This window comes from Panthera tigris, chromosome B2 (genome assembly GCF_018350195.1).
Source record: "Panthera tigris isolate Pti1 chromosome B2, P.tigris_Pti1_mat1.1, whole genome shotgun sequence".
In the NCBI taxonomy this organism is placed as follows: Eukaryota; Metazoa; Chordata; class Mammalia; order Carnivora; family Felidae; genus Panthera; species Panthera tigris.
In genome coordinates, this window is record NC_056664.1 from 50,146,125 (window position 1) to 50,161,373 (window position 15,249).

Below are 15,249 nucleotides of genomic sequence, written 5' to 3' on the forward strand. Positions count from 1 at the left end.
TATCATGGGAGTATTGTGAAGAAAACCCTAGACAGTGTATCACTCCATCTATCAAACATTTAGTACATTATCTCTAAAATGTAAACAGTTTTGGGGTGCCCGGGTGGTTCAGTCAGTTAAGCATCTAACTTTGGTTCTGGTCATGATCTCATGGTCTGCAGTCCATGGGTTCCAGTCCCACATTGGGGTCTGTGCTGACAACTCAGACCCTGGAGCCTGCTTTGGATCTTGTGTCTCCCTCTCTCTGCCCCTCCTCTGCTGGCATTCTGTCTCTCTCTCAAAAATAAATGAACACTAAAAAAAATTTTTTTTAAAGAAATACAGCAAATACAAAGGAAAAAAAAGAGCATTTTTTGTGTTACTAAATATAGGCCACATGAAACTTTCTACTTCAATCTTTTGGACAAGGTATATGATAGCTGTTATGACAATTTTTTAATACATCAAAGAATCCATTAAATTTTTTTCTCCCTTTATTTATTTTTAAGTCCAAGAGATGTCCTAGGGGCTGATCATGATTTGATATTTGGTAAAAACAAAATAAATTGCTTTGCAAATCTTCATAGTACATGAAATTATATACTTTTGAAAACTTTACTAGCCTCACAATCATCAGCATCTTACATCAGGTAACACATGTCATTGTTGGAAGCCCCAGATGCAAGTGCTGGCCATCCATGCCTGCTTCATTTAATCCTGAAAATCTTCCTTGCTTTTTCTCAATCTTCCTCACTGATAGGAGGCTTCCTCTGGCTGCCAGGCTGCAGAAACTTCTTCACGGGAGGGAGATTGCTAATTCTGGTCTTCAGGGCCTGCAATACACAAGGGCACAGCCTCAGACGGAGCCAGGGCCAGCCCCATCCCTGGCACAAGCCAGAGACCCTCCTAGACAAGGACCAGCTGAGTGCCCTCCATCAGCACCAGTGTGAGGCTGGGAAATGCACAGCCAGTGAGACACGAAGATGGGAGGAAGAAAAGACAGCTCGATCCCATTTTCCCCAAAGATGTCTTTCTTTCAGGCTCTATTCAGTTTCTATTCAGTTTCTTCTTCCCTACACGAAATCCTGTAGCTTCATGGCTTTTGTGCAATACGGGGAAGAGGATTGTGTCTGTCAGAATCCACACACATCAAGTCTCCAAACAGACAATGAAAATGTAGGAAAATTGCCCTGGACGAGAGACAGAAAATATAGAAAGCTGAACCATGAGACTGGCCAAAACCAGGCATTCCACTGAGAGAGGGACTGAGAGAGGGAGACTGCCCAGGGGAACATGATGTCTGCCCTTAGGAGCAGGTGCGGAGGGAAGAAATCAGAGGGTAGGAAACCTCCTCAGACAGGCACAGGAAGGAAAGAGGACACAAGTGGATAAGGGAAATCCCAGAGAAACCAAGGACAAATGCCACAGAGCAATGGGGATGGGGAGACTGATGCAGAGCCCTGGGTCCTTCTCATGGTAAAGACAAAGTGTTCTTCTTGGGGAAGCATCCACCTCAAATGTTCTGGGCATGACAAGATTCTCTGCATGCCTCGACCAGCACCCAGGAGGTAATCAATGCTGGAGACGTGGGGACGGCCAAGTCCTGGGCAACGATGGGACCCGAATGTAAATGTTAGATTCTGGAGGGGGAGATGTGAGCCTTCCCTCCTGAAGGCTGTGAGAGAGATTACCTTCAGCAGAGGGAAGTTGGCCATAAGGCTGGGGTCAAGCTCTTCCACATAGTACAGAAGTTCAACCAGGTGAATGTCAGCCCTGCTCAGCCTGTTGCCAACAAGGTAGTCTTGTCCGTGGCTCTTTAACACCTGGCAGGTTTGAGGAATTACATCATGAGCACAGGCATGGTCAGGCTGGGTCCCTCTGCCCCTCCCCGCACTCTCCAACCCAACCTCCTCACCTCTGCTGCCTCACTGAGGGGGTGTTGGCTGCAGACCCTCTTTGCTGCGCTCTGACTCAGTGTGACAGCAGGTCTCTGCTGTTCTTTCCCTGCTCCTCAGCTGAAGCCCCAGCTACCGTTTCCCTGAAACGTGTGCTCCTGTGTATCCCTTTCAACTATTCTGATGTATGCAACTTTTCCTAATAAAATGTTGGGGAAATTCACAAAGTTTATTAAAACATCCCAATAATATGCAAATGATAACGTGAAGAGAAAACCCCACGGCATCACCAGCTTAAGGCACTTTGGGTAAATACCCTTTCACACTATGTACACATATAGAAACATGGATAATTGTTATGCAAAGAATATAAGACCACTTCAAATGCCATATGGTAACATATGTTTTGCATTTAACTTACCATAGGGCGCTTTGATTTCAAAGTATAGGCTTGCTCAAGTGGGATGACTGTTCAGGTCTTTGTCATGTGAATGCGCCCCAACTCTCAGCACCACAAAGGTCAGGAAAGAGAGTATTTTTTTAAGTTTATTTACTTACTTTGAGAGAGAGAGAGAGAGAACGTGCACGAGTGGGGGCAGGGGCAGAAAGAGAGGGAGAGAGAGAATCCCAAGCAGGCCCTGGGCTGTCAGCACAGGGCTCAGTCTCACCAACTGTGAGATCAGGACCTGGGCTGAAATCAAGAGTGGGATGCTTAACCAACTGAGTCACCCGGGTGCCCCAGCCCATAGTTTCCATTTAGCATGATTTCAGGTAGTTTGGATCTTGAAACATTCTCCTCTTACGTCCAAGGAGAAACATTAACTGAGATAAGCACTGTCTATAATGATGGAACCTTATTTCCTTAGTTTGCATGGTTGTCCTCTGAAGTGTGAGAGCCATGCCTTCGAGTAGGTCAATTCTTTTCTCCCTAACATCTCTCCATCTGTATCTTCCTCTTCATCACACTGCCCCCATCTCTGACTAGATACACCTCATCTGTCCACCCCCAAGACACTGCCACTTTCTCCCGAAGGGCAGCTGGTCTCATGTCTCCCTATCTCCCTACGCATGTTGCCACAGTATCTCCTGATGCATTGCTCTCACTGTGTTCCTCTTGGATCAAAGCCCCTATGTGGTGCTCTGTCTGCAGGACCTACTCCAATGTCCAGTGTGGCTCTCAGAGCCTTCAGCAGCCCAGGCTCTAACTATGACCATGAAAGTCTGCCAAATAGAGAATTCTCAGTTGGCTCCTGGTAAGTTGAAGTCTTGTTGGAAAATTAAAACTTGGGTATCACTGGTGCAATTCTTCCTCACAGTCAGTTTTTATGAAATGCCTTGAGAGTCAGGGTGCTGCGTCAGTATTCAGGAAGGCTCATTGGAAGTGAACGTAAAGGTTCAAGGAATGCCAGCCACTGTCTTTCTTTGTCCTCTATGTCCAGCACCCAAAGTGCTCAATGACTGTCCACTTACTTTTTCAAACACAGGGAGATAACGATCTGTTACTTTCTCTTTGATCTGGGCAATCTTGGCCTCTTTCTGATCAGGTGGACACAGAGGCAAAACGAGGATCATTTCATTCAAATCTGCCATACCTTCTGTGTACATATCTATCCTGAAAGACAAAATTACCGAATTGTCAAATGCCTTCTGCCTTGTTTTTAGAATTGAAAAACATATAAGAACAGGCATCAGGAGGTAGCAAAGTATATCAGCTCCACTGGATTCAATTTTTTAATGTTTATTTATTTTTGGGAAAGAGAGAGAGAGAGAACAAGTGGAAGAGGGGCAGAGAGAGGTGGGAGAAAGGATCTCAAGCAGGCTCTGTGATGACAGCAGAGAGCCCAATGTGGGGCTTGATCATGACTGCGAGATCATGACCTGAGCTGAAGTCAGATGCTTAACCGACTGAGCCACCCAGGCACCCCTGGATTCATTTTTATATGCCAGTCATTCAGCTCTGATTTTTATTTGATTTGACCATTTCATCCTGGAATAAGCCATCAAGGTACATATACATGTCTAAAATTGTCATTACACTCATGACCAAATAGAGGGACAGAGTCACAGACAAATCAGTGAAATCCTGCAAATACCCATTAGGACCATACCTAGGGTCTGTCACCTCTGCCATGGCTTATTCTGTGCACAAATGGAGTGTGACTCTATGTGGCTATGACCTGCCCCCTAAGTGATCTCCAGAGAGAGTCTCTGGAACAGCCATCTCAGTCATGTTCCCTTCCTCTCTCATCCTGTTACACCACACAGACCTGTTTATGTGCCCAGCGTCAGCAGGTTTTCCAATTATTTCCCACAGCACATGGTTCCACACTCCGTCCATATGCAGTTGCCCAAGTCTGGCCTTGTTTGCATTTCTCAAGTCTTCACCTAAAATATCCCCTGAAATGGTGAAATTCTTAATACAGTTTCAACCAGTGCATATTATAAGGGATCTCTTTTTCTTTTGTTTCAAACTGGCTTTTCTATCTTACTTATAAAAATACCGGTTCTGCTTATAAAATCTTTACTTATAAAATTCGGTTCTGCTGAAATATATTCACATAATTGTCACCCTTTACAACGTATTTTTGTAGTTTTTAGTACATTATGAAACCATCAACACATTCTAATTCCAGAACATTTTTATCACCCCAAAAACAATTCTGTGCCCGTGACAGCCACACGCCATAATCTCATCCCTCCAGCCCCAGGCAACCACTCAACTACTTTCTGTTTCTGTTGATTTAAACATCTGGACATTTAATACAATTGAAATCATACAATATGTGGCCTTTGTGTCTGGTTTCTTTCATATGGTATGTTTTCAAAGCTCATCCTTGTTGCAGCAGGCATCAGTAATTTATTTTCTTCGTGGTTAAATAATATTCCATTGTATGGATATTCCACCTTTTGCTCATCCATCCATCGCTGATGGACATTTTATTTATTTCACCTTTGTGACTACTAAGAACAGTGCTGCTATAAATATTTGTGAACAAGTTCTTGTGTGAATATGTTTTTAAATTCTCCTGGGTGCATATGCAGCAGAATTGCTGAAATATGACAACTATGTGTAATTTTTGTGTACTTGCTGAGAGTCCTTTACAAGATTTAAATTTCAATCATGTGGTCCCATCACAACAGACAGGAGATTGCCCAGACAGCATATTGACTAAATCTGGCTGCTTCAGTCCTGTGTCAAAGTGTTCAAAGTAACCGTGGCACCTTGAGGACCAGCCTCTGCTAACTTTTGTCAAATGGCCAGTTCATGTAACTGGCTGATAAGTTAGGGTCCTAGTCATTATAATTTCTGTAATTTCTGAAACTTGTAATTTCTTAATTTGTAATTTCTGAAACTTGAGAATCCAAAGGATCCTCCTTTGGATCCTTCCTTTCTCGAGCCTGATTCTCTAGACACTCAGACACTTGTCCCTTGTCTCTAGTTGTTGGCTATCTTCAGCTCCTAAGGCCTGAGTACATGAGTCATGTTGCACCATCCTCTTGGTTTCATAGTTCATCAGTTTTGGAAACCTCTGTCATTCTGCTGTACCTGTAGACACAACCCCTTATATAACCACACTCACTTGAGCCCACGCCAAGTTTACTATTTCCTCTCCCTGGTAGGTCTCTCCTGTGCTAGACCTCAGTTATACCACCAAGGCCTCTACTGCTGTTGGCCATAAAACCTGTGAGCACAGTCTTGTTCATTCAGGGAAGGAACTAGATTGTTCCTCTTAACTGTTGCTGAAAACCCAGAAAATGTACCAAACAGGGCTCTCTCTTTTATGTCTTTCCCTCAGAGGTCATATTTGGTGGCAATGTCGTTGAGAATAGCTCTGGTCTCTGGGGCGCCTGGGTGGCTCGGTCGGTTAAGCGTCCGATTTCGGCTCAGGTCACGATCTCATGGTCTGTGAGTTCAAGCCCCGCGTCGGGCTCTGTGCTGACAGCTCAGAGCCTGGAGCCTGTTTCAGATTCTGTGTCTCCCTCTCTCTCTGCCCCTCCCCTGTTCATGCTCTGTCTCTCTGTCTCAAAAATAAATAAATGTTAAAAAAAAAAAATTAAAAAAAAAAAGAGAATAGCTCTGGTCTGTACCATCTTCATTCCATCGATTTCGACCATTGGCACTTACTGGAACTTACAGACTTCCATCTTTTGAAAAAAAGAAAAAAAAAGCAGAGTTAAATGTTTTATGGATTATACTCTTTTTGGATGAAAAAAAAAGTTTGTGGAAATGACTAGAGATTTTTTTAAAAATGACACTAAAATGACCTGCTAACACTTTAACAGAATGGCATTTTATTTTTAGGTTCCTAGAGTCCTTGTTTTTCCTCTCAGTCTTTTACTCTTTACCCTATTATTTCATTTATCTTTTGATTTCTCATCCAGGTCCATGAGAAGTCCCACACAATTTTGTGACAATTTATCTTCATGGAGAATTTAGGAAGATGTTGGAAGAGGGCTACAAGGCTGCCAACCAGATGTCATTTCAGATGGGAAGTTCCCAAGTAAGTCTGCAACAGCACTCCAGCCCGTCCTAAAGGTTAACTTGCTTCCAGTGAATACACTCCTTCCTTGCTGACCTAAGTCCCTGGATCTGTGACAGACTGGCCACGGGCCTTGAGGAGTGAGGGATCAGACCTTTCCCAGGCTGCAGAAGCCAGTGGGTTTGTTTGAAGATGCCTTGGCTTTCTGATTAACACAGCAATTTTTTTTTCAGCAAAATATTTTTATTTTTTAGGTCATACAAATGATTTTACTAACCTCCCTTTGTGTATCTGTAGACCTTACCCTCCTCTGCAGAAAGAAGAGCACTCCTGCGTATTATGAAACAGGACCTAGACCCGCTCACACAACTCTGAGCAGTGAGATGACATTTGCAGCTGGCATCAAGTCTGTGCATAATCGAGAAATGTTGCAGACCGCTGCATTCCCTTTACTGATTAACGACCCTGACCCCCCTGAAAAATTCCTTTGGAAGCCTTGGAGTCAGCTTTTGGACAAGAGTCTGCTTCTCCCCATGTGTCCAGCCTCCTGAATAAAGCTCATATTCCTTTCCAATCAAAACCCACCTCTTGAGTATTGGCCTTTTGAATGACAGGCTTGGAGCTCATAAACAAGGCTCATGGTGTTCATGGCACTTAAATGAGTTTTGAAAGAGAGTTCTATGGAGGGGTTCCTTTCCCTGCTCTTCAAAATCTGCATTATTTGATGGGATATTAGCTTGCAATAACCCATCAGAGAAAAGAACTCACATAACTGCTGGCCTATTTCTACTCTTTTCATTCTACTGCATGTGTTTGAGAGTCTTTGCGTGGGCAGGCTATGTGGGATCCTGAACTCAGCTCACTTGGGGGCAGAAAAGCTGGAGAGTGCAAGGGGAGGGCATTCACAGGACATGGTGGGGGGTGGGTAGGGGGGTGGGGATAGTTCCTTTAGCAAACACTCAGAGTTCAAGCCCACCCAGCCTTGAGTGAGGTGGAAGATCTGCCCAAGGAGCCCCACCCCTTACCTTGGAGCCACTCATCTTCCATTCCACCACCCCCAGCTCCCACCACACTCACAAGTAGGTGTTCAAACCCTAACTTATGACTTCTACCTGATCCCCTCATCCGAGGAATTAGATACCTGGTCTTACCATTCTTTAAGTTACCCAAGTCTTCTTGGAGTTTCTATAAATTTCTCTTTGGACTGGAAAGCAGAAACAGTAAATGAGTTCTTGTTATTTCATTCCATAACATTATAGAACTTTGAAACCTGAATGGCGCTGTCTGGTACATACTATGGAGAAGGTAAGATTTCTGAGTGTGGCCAGGAATGCAGAGGAGCATGATCATGGCCATTTGGAAATTTAGATTAGACCCATCAAGACAACAGCATGGGCTGCAGCACGTAACAGCTTATTCTTGTCGGTTCAATTGACCTCCACCCCCTTGGTGATGGGGTTGTCATTGGCAATGATTAGGTTGTGATTGGGAAGGGGGATGTCATTTTGGAGGGAAGGAACTGAGGAGTCCTTCTAGTTATGAGTTTAATATCTCAGAAAAGCCAGTCTCACCACATGAGACAGACAGGACATTGCGTGTGCCCCAGTGTGGGCTATGCCACTGGGAGCCATGACCAACTCAGATGTTGCCACCAGGGGCCTCTGCGGCCATTTATATCACTACATTCCATTTTATATTTAAAGAAAGAAAGAAAGAAAGAGAGAGAGAGAGAGAGAGAAGGCAGGGAAGAAAGAAAGAAAGAAAGAAAGAAAGAAAGAAAGAAAGAAAGAAAGAAAGAAAGAAAGAAAGAAACAGACAAAAGGATCACCTGGAGAACTTGTAGAAGCACAGATCCTGGGCCTCCTTGAGGCGAGATTCTCATTTAGTTGGCTCAGATGGAGTCCAGGAATTTGCACTTCTACCCAGCCTTTCCACCTCTGGGTATATACTCAAAAGAATTGAAAGCAGGGTCTTGAAGAACTACTTGTACACCCACGTTTATAGGAACAGTATTCACAACAGCCAACAGGTGGAAGCACCCAATGTTCACTCAGAGATGAATGGACAAACAAAATATTCTGTGCACACCCAATAGAATATCGTCTAGCCTCAAAAAAGAAGGAGATTCTGACACATGCTACAGCATGGATGAACCTTGAGGACATTATGCTAAATGAAAGAAGCTAGACACCAAAAAAGGCAGGTACTGTATGATTCCATTTACATGAGATGCCTAGGGTAGCCAAATTCAGAGAGACTGGTTGCTCAGGGTGGGGGAGAGGAGAATGGAGAGTTGTTTCACAGGTACAGAGGTTCAGTTTTGCAAGATTAAAAGGAGTTCTGGAGATGAAAGCTGGTGATGGTTACACAACAATGTGAATATGCTTAATGCCACTCAACTGTACACTCAGAAATCAGTAAGATAGTAAAGTTTATGTTATATGTATTTTGGCAATCAGTCAGTCAATCAATCAATAGCATTCTAAGAAGCTCCCTGATGGAAATGCTGCTGGCCAATGAACCCACACAGTGGAGCAACCTTACAAAGAGGACTCCACCAGCCATAAAAACATTGGCTCTGTATACAGATTAGCTCTTGGGGATATCAGCTTCCCTCTTTATCACTTGGTAACTTGGTGTTGCTCTCAATAGAGCAAATCTCTTAATCTCTCTGGGTCTTTGTTTTCACATCCATAAAATGGATGAGAGCCTGGACCAGGTGATCCCTGTTTCCTTTGGACTAGGTGAGTGCGTTCTTCGAATCTAAAAGTGCTTCCAGGAAAGAGCTCCAGTCAGCAGATGGAAAGACTGTGCAGTATATACAGTGTGGGTCTAGGACAGTCCAGACTTAGTCTACAGGGAAGAAACAAATTCTTTTTTTTTTATTTTTTTTTTATTTTTTTATTTATTTTTGGGACAGAGAGAGACAGAGCATGAACGGGGGAGGGGCAGAGAGAGAGGGAGACACAGAATCGGAAACAGGCTCCAGGCTCCAAGCCATCAGCCCAGAGCCTGACGCGGGGCTCGAACTCAGCCCAGAGCCTGACGCGGGGCTCGGACTCACGGACCGCGAGATCGTGACCTGGCTGAAGTCGGACGCTCAACCGACTGCGCCACCCAGGCGCCCCAAGAAACAAATTCTTTAGGAAAATTTGGTTCAGTCAGGTTCTGAAGGTTTTGGATCATGTTCAACACGCCTGGAATCTGACAGGTGGTCACTGGAATCTCTGATTTCAATGTTTGGTCATCTCCAGAAATGTAGAAGTTTAGTACAGAAGGAAAGCTACAAAAATGACCATGGAAGCCATCAAATTACCATGAAGGAGACTTTTATCCAACATTTTTAGAGACATATACTAAGGCAAAAGCAAACAATGGCCTCATTTGATCACTTTTTCCCATTATGTTTAAAATTCAACTTGTCTCCTCATATTACAACAGGAACAAAAATTCCAAATTCATTTCAATGAAGCGAGTGTTTATTTCAATACATCTTCCCTCTGCTACAGCCTTCTACTTTGAACACAAACCATTTGAAACTCATCAACAATCAAGTTGCGCCTCTGTTAAAGCCCAGATGGCTTTAGGTTAAGATTAACCATCGGATCTCTGCACACCAGGTCTGAAGCACTGTGAAGAGGGCCTCTGTCCCTCCTTAGAACATGCCTGGAATTACACGGAGGGTAAAAGTGGCCTACTGGCACAGAAGGAGTGTGTTGGTAATGATGAGCAATGCAAACCTACGGAGACAAATATCTGTGTGGACAAAAATACAGCCAGCTGAAAGCCAAAAACCACAACCAAAACCTTAAATGAGGAAAAGCAAGCAGATATAATTTTAATTTTGTTAATTTTAATTTTTAAAAATTTTTTTAATTTTTATCTTTTTTTAATTTTAATTTTAGTTAACATGCAGTTTTTTATTAGTCTCAGGTATACAAACAGAATTCAATAATTCCATATATTACCCAGTGCTCATAGCAGATGTAACTTTTAAATCCCACCTCCTCTTTCTTATTATTGTGAAATATTGTTTCCTTAACTGCGATGAGACCCCTACACTGCATGTGCAACAGTAATGATTGGGGCTAGGGCTTGCTGCTAATTTGACTTTAAAATCCAAGTGAACTTTCAGGGCACTTGGGTGGCTCAGTCGGTGAAGTATCTGACTCTTGATTTTGGCTCAGGCCATGATCTCACAGTTGGTCAGACTCTGTGCTCACAGCTGGAGCCTGCCTGGGATTCTTTCTCATTCTCTCTCTGCCCCTCCCCTGACTCACTCTGTCTCTCTGTGAAAATAAATAAATAAACATTGAAAAAAAAATCTTATTAAACTTTAGAGGCAACACACTTCATAAAATTGGTACTTCTTTACCTTTTTGATTATTCAGCCATATCAGATATACATACAGCTTGTGTAATAAACCTAGTAAAAATAACTATTGTTTGGATACAGCCATTTAGAAAAATTCAACTTCCCCTCTCACTGAGCTACCAACAGGCAAAGATCATTTGAACAGAATGTGCCTTCTTACTTCTGCTGACCTCTAGTGATGTCAACAGTAGTGCTTCAAGGAGCAAACAAAAGTGGAAATGCAAAGGGAGAAAAAGTACGAGGTGTTTGTGGAATGCATGGAATTTATAATACCCCAAACATGTTTTTGTTAGACATGCAATTTATACCACCAAAATGAGGGGTGCCTAGGTGGCTCAGTTGGTTAAGCGTCTGACTCTTGGTTTTGGCTCAGGTCATGATCTCACAGTTTGTGAGTTTGAGCCCGGTGTCTGGCTCTGGGCTGCCAGGGCAGAGCCTGCTTGGGATTCTCTGTCTCCCTCCCTCTCTCTCTGCCCCTCCCCCACTAGCGCTAAATAAACAAACAAACAAACAAAAAAATGATGAAAACTCATCCATTGGTGATGGTTAAATACTGTTTCCTCTCAAACAATAAGTTGCCACAGCTGCCCATACCAACCATATGATTACCACACTTTGCTTGTAAGCAACTTGAGTAAAGGATCTCATCCTAAATTTGCAACCTGGGAACTGCCACAATCAGAGCTGAATTCACGGCAGCCCAGTAATGGATGTCACGTGAGGATGGCCCAGGTCTGCATAGAATTGTTCACATCTGATTCTCTGGAGTTGATACCGGAAAAGGGTAGAGACTCAAGGACAGGTGGGCCGTGCCTGCCAAGGCTCTGGTTATCAAGAGATAACTAAAGCCAACCAAGGACGCTGGGCAAGCAGATGCATTCTGTCCCAGAAACTCTCTCTGTGGAAACAGGCTTAGAAAGAAAACTTGCTTAGTCATGGGGTTGGCACAGCCAGCCCCAGGTCTTTCTGATGCCAAAGTCAATGCTATTTTCACCATGTGCCTCTCACCCAGAGTGGAAAGAAGGAAGCAAACCATGATCTGGGGCTTGAAAACATGAGCCAAAGCCACCACCACTGGAAGCAATTGAGGGTCTGAAACCTAAAGCGGGCGGAGGAGGAGGTGGGAAACCATCAGAGCAGCCTAGTACTTTGACTTCTGCATAGTGTTGCCAGATAAAATACAGGACATATGTAACATTTGGAACATACTTATACCAAAAAACTATTCATTGCTTATCTGCAACACAAATGTAACTAGACATCTTGTATTTTTATTTGGTAAATTAGCAACCCTATTTCTGAATGCCTTTTGTATCTGGTTTGAGTTGGAGACAAGGCCTTGAGGTTGTTCTTATTAAGTAAATGTTTGATTAGACCCATGGTATAGACAGCAAGTAGGGGATGAAAGGAAATAGAACATTCTCACACCTGGGAAGGATAGCATTCTACATGTGGAGCCAAGACTGTGTTTGTTTGGAAAAACAAGTATTAGTACAAGGCCATGTCAAAAACTTTAGTGAGCAGGGGCGCCAACTGGGTGGCTCAGTTGGTTAAGCATCCAACTTCAGCTCAGGTCATGATCTCACAGCTCGTGATTTCGAGCCCTGCATCAGGCTCTGTGCTAACAGTTCAGAGCCTGCAGCCTGCTTCAGATTCCCTCCCTCTCTCTCTGCCCCTCCCCTGCTCACACTCTGTCTCTCACTGTCTCTCAAAAATAAAAAAAACATTAAAAAAAAAAACTTCAGTGGGCACACAGATCACCCAGGATCTGGTTAAAATCCAGATTCTCATTTAGTGGGTCTTGGGTAGGGCCCAAGACTCTGCATTTCTAACATGTTTCCAGGTGCTATCTATAGTGCTAGTCTGGTTCCATACTTTAAGTAGGAAGTGTAAACCATGTAAGCTGAACGAGGAGTTCAGACACAAGTGCCCTCTACAGATGGAGCCTTCCACACTAGGATGGGGGACACAGGCACTGGGGAACAGCCACTGAAGTGCCACCGGAATCTCTGCTTCAGACACAACAGTCTAGAGTATGTCTGTTATTTTCTGCTGCTGTTACAGTCCAGCTGTGGGCTTAATTGTTTACTTTTGGCAAAAGACCTACAAGAACTGTTGACCTTGGAGGTTTTATCTCTTTTCTATCAATGGAAAGGTTTCTACAGTGGTTGGGCTGGCCTTGGGGTTTTGAGGGGTTATTTTTGTCAAAAGATGAGGAGGGTCTAATCTTTCCAAATCAAAGGAACTCCTTTCCCACAATCTCACTTTTCAAAGTTTCGTTGTTTTTGACATAGGGAGCGGCACCAATTGTGGGGCCAGACCCAGAGAGGCTGGTAAGAAGCCAGCTGTACCAGGACTGAGCCAGCATCTGGGAGCACAGAGGTTTCCCCACCCAACATCAGCAATGATGATGCTACAGAGTGTAACTCTGTTCTGGATTCCAAGGCCTCCCACCTCATATTTGGCAAACTCAAAAACAGATATTGGCTTTGGGGTTATCAGAAAAATCTCTACTTCTCCTTTCTATGTTTGGAAAGAAGGAGAAAAACTGCAATGCATCAAGGGGCTGCTATGTGCAGGCATTGTGCCTAAATCTGTCACTGGATTCACACACACACACACACACACACACACACACACACACACACACACACACATCCATGTCAAAGTAAGAGGCAGAAAGCAGCTGGTTTTTAATTTTTGTTGAATTCATTTCATTTGTGAGAATAAATATCTATCTTTAGAGTCTACAGATGGACACACTCTCCAAATCTTTTTGCTTTTGTTGATGTGGATGTCCTGATTAAACAGAAAATTTGATTTTGGAAATTGGTCAGGTAGGGTATAATCTTACATGAGAAAAAGACTTTGCAATTCCATTCCCTAGAAGAGACTGGGGCTGCCCGCCTATTCGAGGGGACCTGTCTCTGGAGGCATCATCCAATTCAATTTAACTCCAGCATCTCTTCTAGTCCCTTGACTCTTGTTTGCTTCTTTCACACTTGACCAGATGCTTTATGACTATATAAAGCTGTTCTCTATGATGCCTTCTGGGAATAAGAAATACAACTAAATTATAGTTTTTAATTTGGCCACAAAGACCCAAAAGGAAAAACAATCAAATTAACTAGATTCTTGAATTCTTTTGCAGTTGTAAAGAGACAACAGGGGCCTTCAGACTTTGGGGAAATAGCAGCTACTTCTAGGTATGCATTACAGGCCTGTGAAGAGGTGATCCGTCTTTAAGTAGAACCTGAGAGTTCTCCACACACCCCTTTCCACTGGACTGGTTTCCCTGGTATGCACAGTTTAATAACAATGGCAGTTCTTCCTTCCCCTGCTAGTGAGACTGACAATATAAGGTGTTTTTGAAGATTAAGTAACAGATAAAAACTGCCTTGCATGAAGCTAGACACAAGGAAGGCACTCAAAGACAGTAGCCATTATGATGACTGCATCAGTATAAATAGCAGAGGTTATGGGAAGAGAATTTAAAAGCACTGAGGAGAGAAAATAAAAAGTGGAGATGAGAGAGGAAAGTCAATTGCCTCCTCGAATGGCTGCTGTCTCAGGTAGTTAGAAATCTAGACAAGAAGCCAACCTCAGTCTACCAGGCAGGTCTTGGGGGATGCCACCAGAGAGAATGGGGCCACATACACCCACCACCCAGGATGCCCATAGTTAGGTAGCATCACTACCAGAAAAACAAAATAGAATTGCCTCTCTGGCCCCTTCTGGGGTCACTGGCCTGGTGGACCTGGCTTGTTAGAATGCTCTCACCAGAAGGCTTGTCTGAGCAAGGGTATCCCTGCAGGACTGGATTCCTTGATGGTATTAGAGGCCATGCAGGGAAACAAGATGAAGTAATCTCTCCCCAACCAGGGTCTGGATCTTTTTAAAGCCTTGTATTTTATAATCATTTACTCTCAACCCTGGAAAAGGAAGGCACCTTGGGCCTGGGATGGGCAGGCCTGGCTCTTCACACTAGTCCTGGTCCTGTCTCTGGGAACCTGGGTTCTCTGGCTTCTCAGGGCCTCAGTTTCCTCGCTGTACAATCTCAAATGATCCTATGTCTCCTAAAAAGTTGTCTAAAGGATTAAATCACATAATGAATGTAAAGCACGTAGAAGAGAGCCTGGTCCATAGAAAATGCCCAGTAAATGTTACTTTTCACTCATGACAATTGTCTAAAGCAATCTCTGTGCTGTGTAGTTTCACTATGAAGGACCTTTGATCCCTGATATATCCATACCTGTTTCCTGATACCTGAAATTCCTCTTAGAAGGGACAAAGTTTTTACAATTAAGTACGAGGTAGAGCATACAAATTGTGCAGAGGGAGGTTACATAAAGCTGAGAACTAGTTGTGGAGGGGAGGAGTGTTGTGGCCAGAGAAGCCAGAAAGAATGGATCCCAGCCTGCTTCTCAGACAAAGATGGCGGCGTCTTGTATGATCATGAGCCCAGGGTCTGTGTATCAGCTCTTCAGGTCCTAAAATACAGTCGTGTAAATGTGCCTCC

General features: G+C 43.6%; 2 protein-coding genes across 3 annotated transcripts in view; both read right to left on the bottom strand.

The window, feature by feature from the left end:
- Positions 1-535: 535 nt before the first annotated feature.
- LOC102949368 (glutathione S-transferase alpha M14-like) lies at positions 536-4,235 on the bottom strand. Its single transcript, XM_015543560.2, has 4 exons — positions 4,142-4,235; positions 3,345-3,486; positions 1,671-1,802; positions 536-812 (listed from the first exon to the last, which is right to left on the bottom strand). Exons 1-4 carry the CDS (start codon positions 4,210-4,212, stop codon positions 720-722), a joined length of 438 nt encoding a protein of 145 aa, XP_015399046.1. The 5' UTR covers positions 4,213-4,235; the 3' UTR covers positions 536-719.
- LOC102958599 (glutathione S-transferase A4-like) overlaps positions 4,187-15,249 on the bottom strand; it is a 37,891-nt gene continuing 26,828 nt past the window's right edge. Inside the window, exons 7-8 of one of the 2 annotated variants that reach the window (XM_015543558.1) lie at positions 5,964-6,020; positions 4,262-4,271 (exon numbers count right to left, since the gene is read on the bottom strand). In XM_015543558.1, the coding sequence (XP_015399044.1) occupies positions 5,997-6,020 (24 nt within the window). In that variant the 3' untranslated portion in view covers positions 4,262-4,271; positions 5,964-5,996. Of the gene's footprint in view, positions 4,272-5,963; positions 6,021-15,249 lie in introns of both variants that reach the window. The other variant, XM_015543559.2, reaches the window with a different exon arrangement.

Bases quoted from the DNA above. Each gene is read 5' to 3' on its own strand.
- LOC102949368 (XM_015543560.2), bottom strand. From the start codon at position 4,212: ATGGACGGAGTGTGGAACCATGTGCTGTGGGAAATAATTGGAAAACCT. The intron at 1,803-3,344 runs GTAAGTGGACAG...CAAACCTGCCAG, and splicing joins ATCTCCCTGTGTTTGAAAAA to GTGTTAAAGAGCCACGGACA. The intron at 813-1,670 runs GTAATCTCTCTC...TGTGTATTGCAG, and splicing joins CCAACTTCCCTCTGCTGAAG to GCCCTGAAGACCAGAATTAG.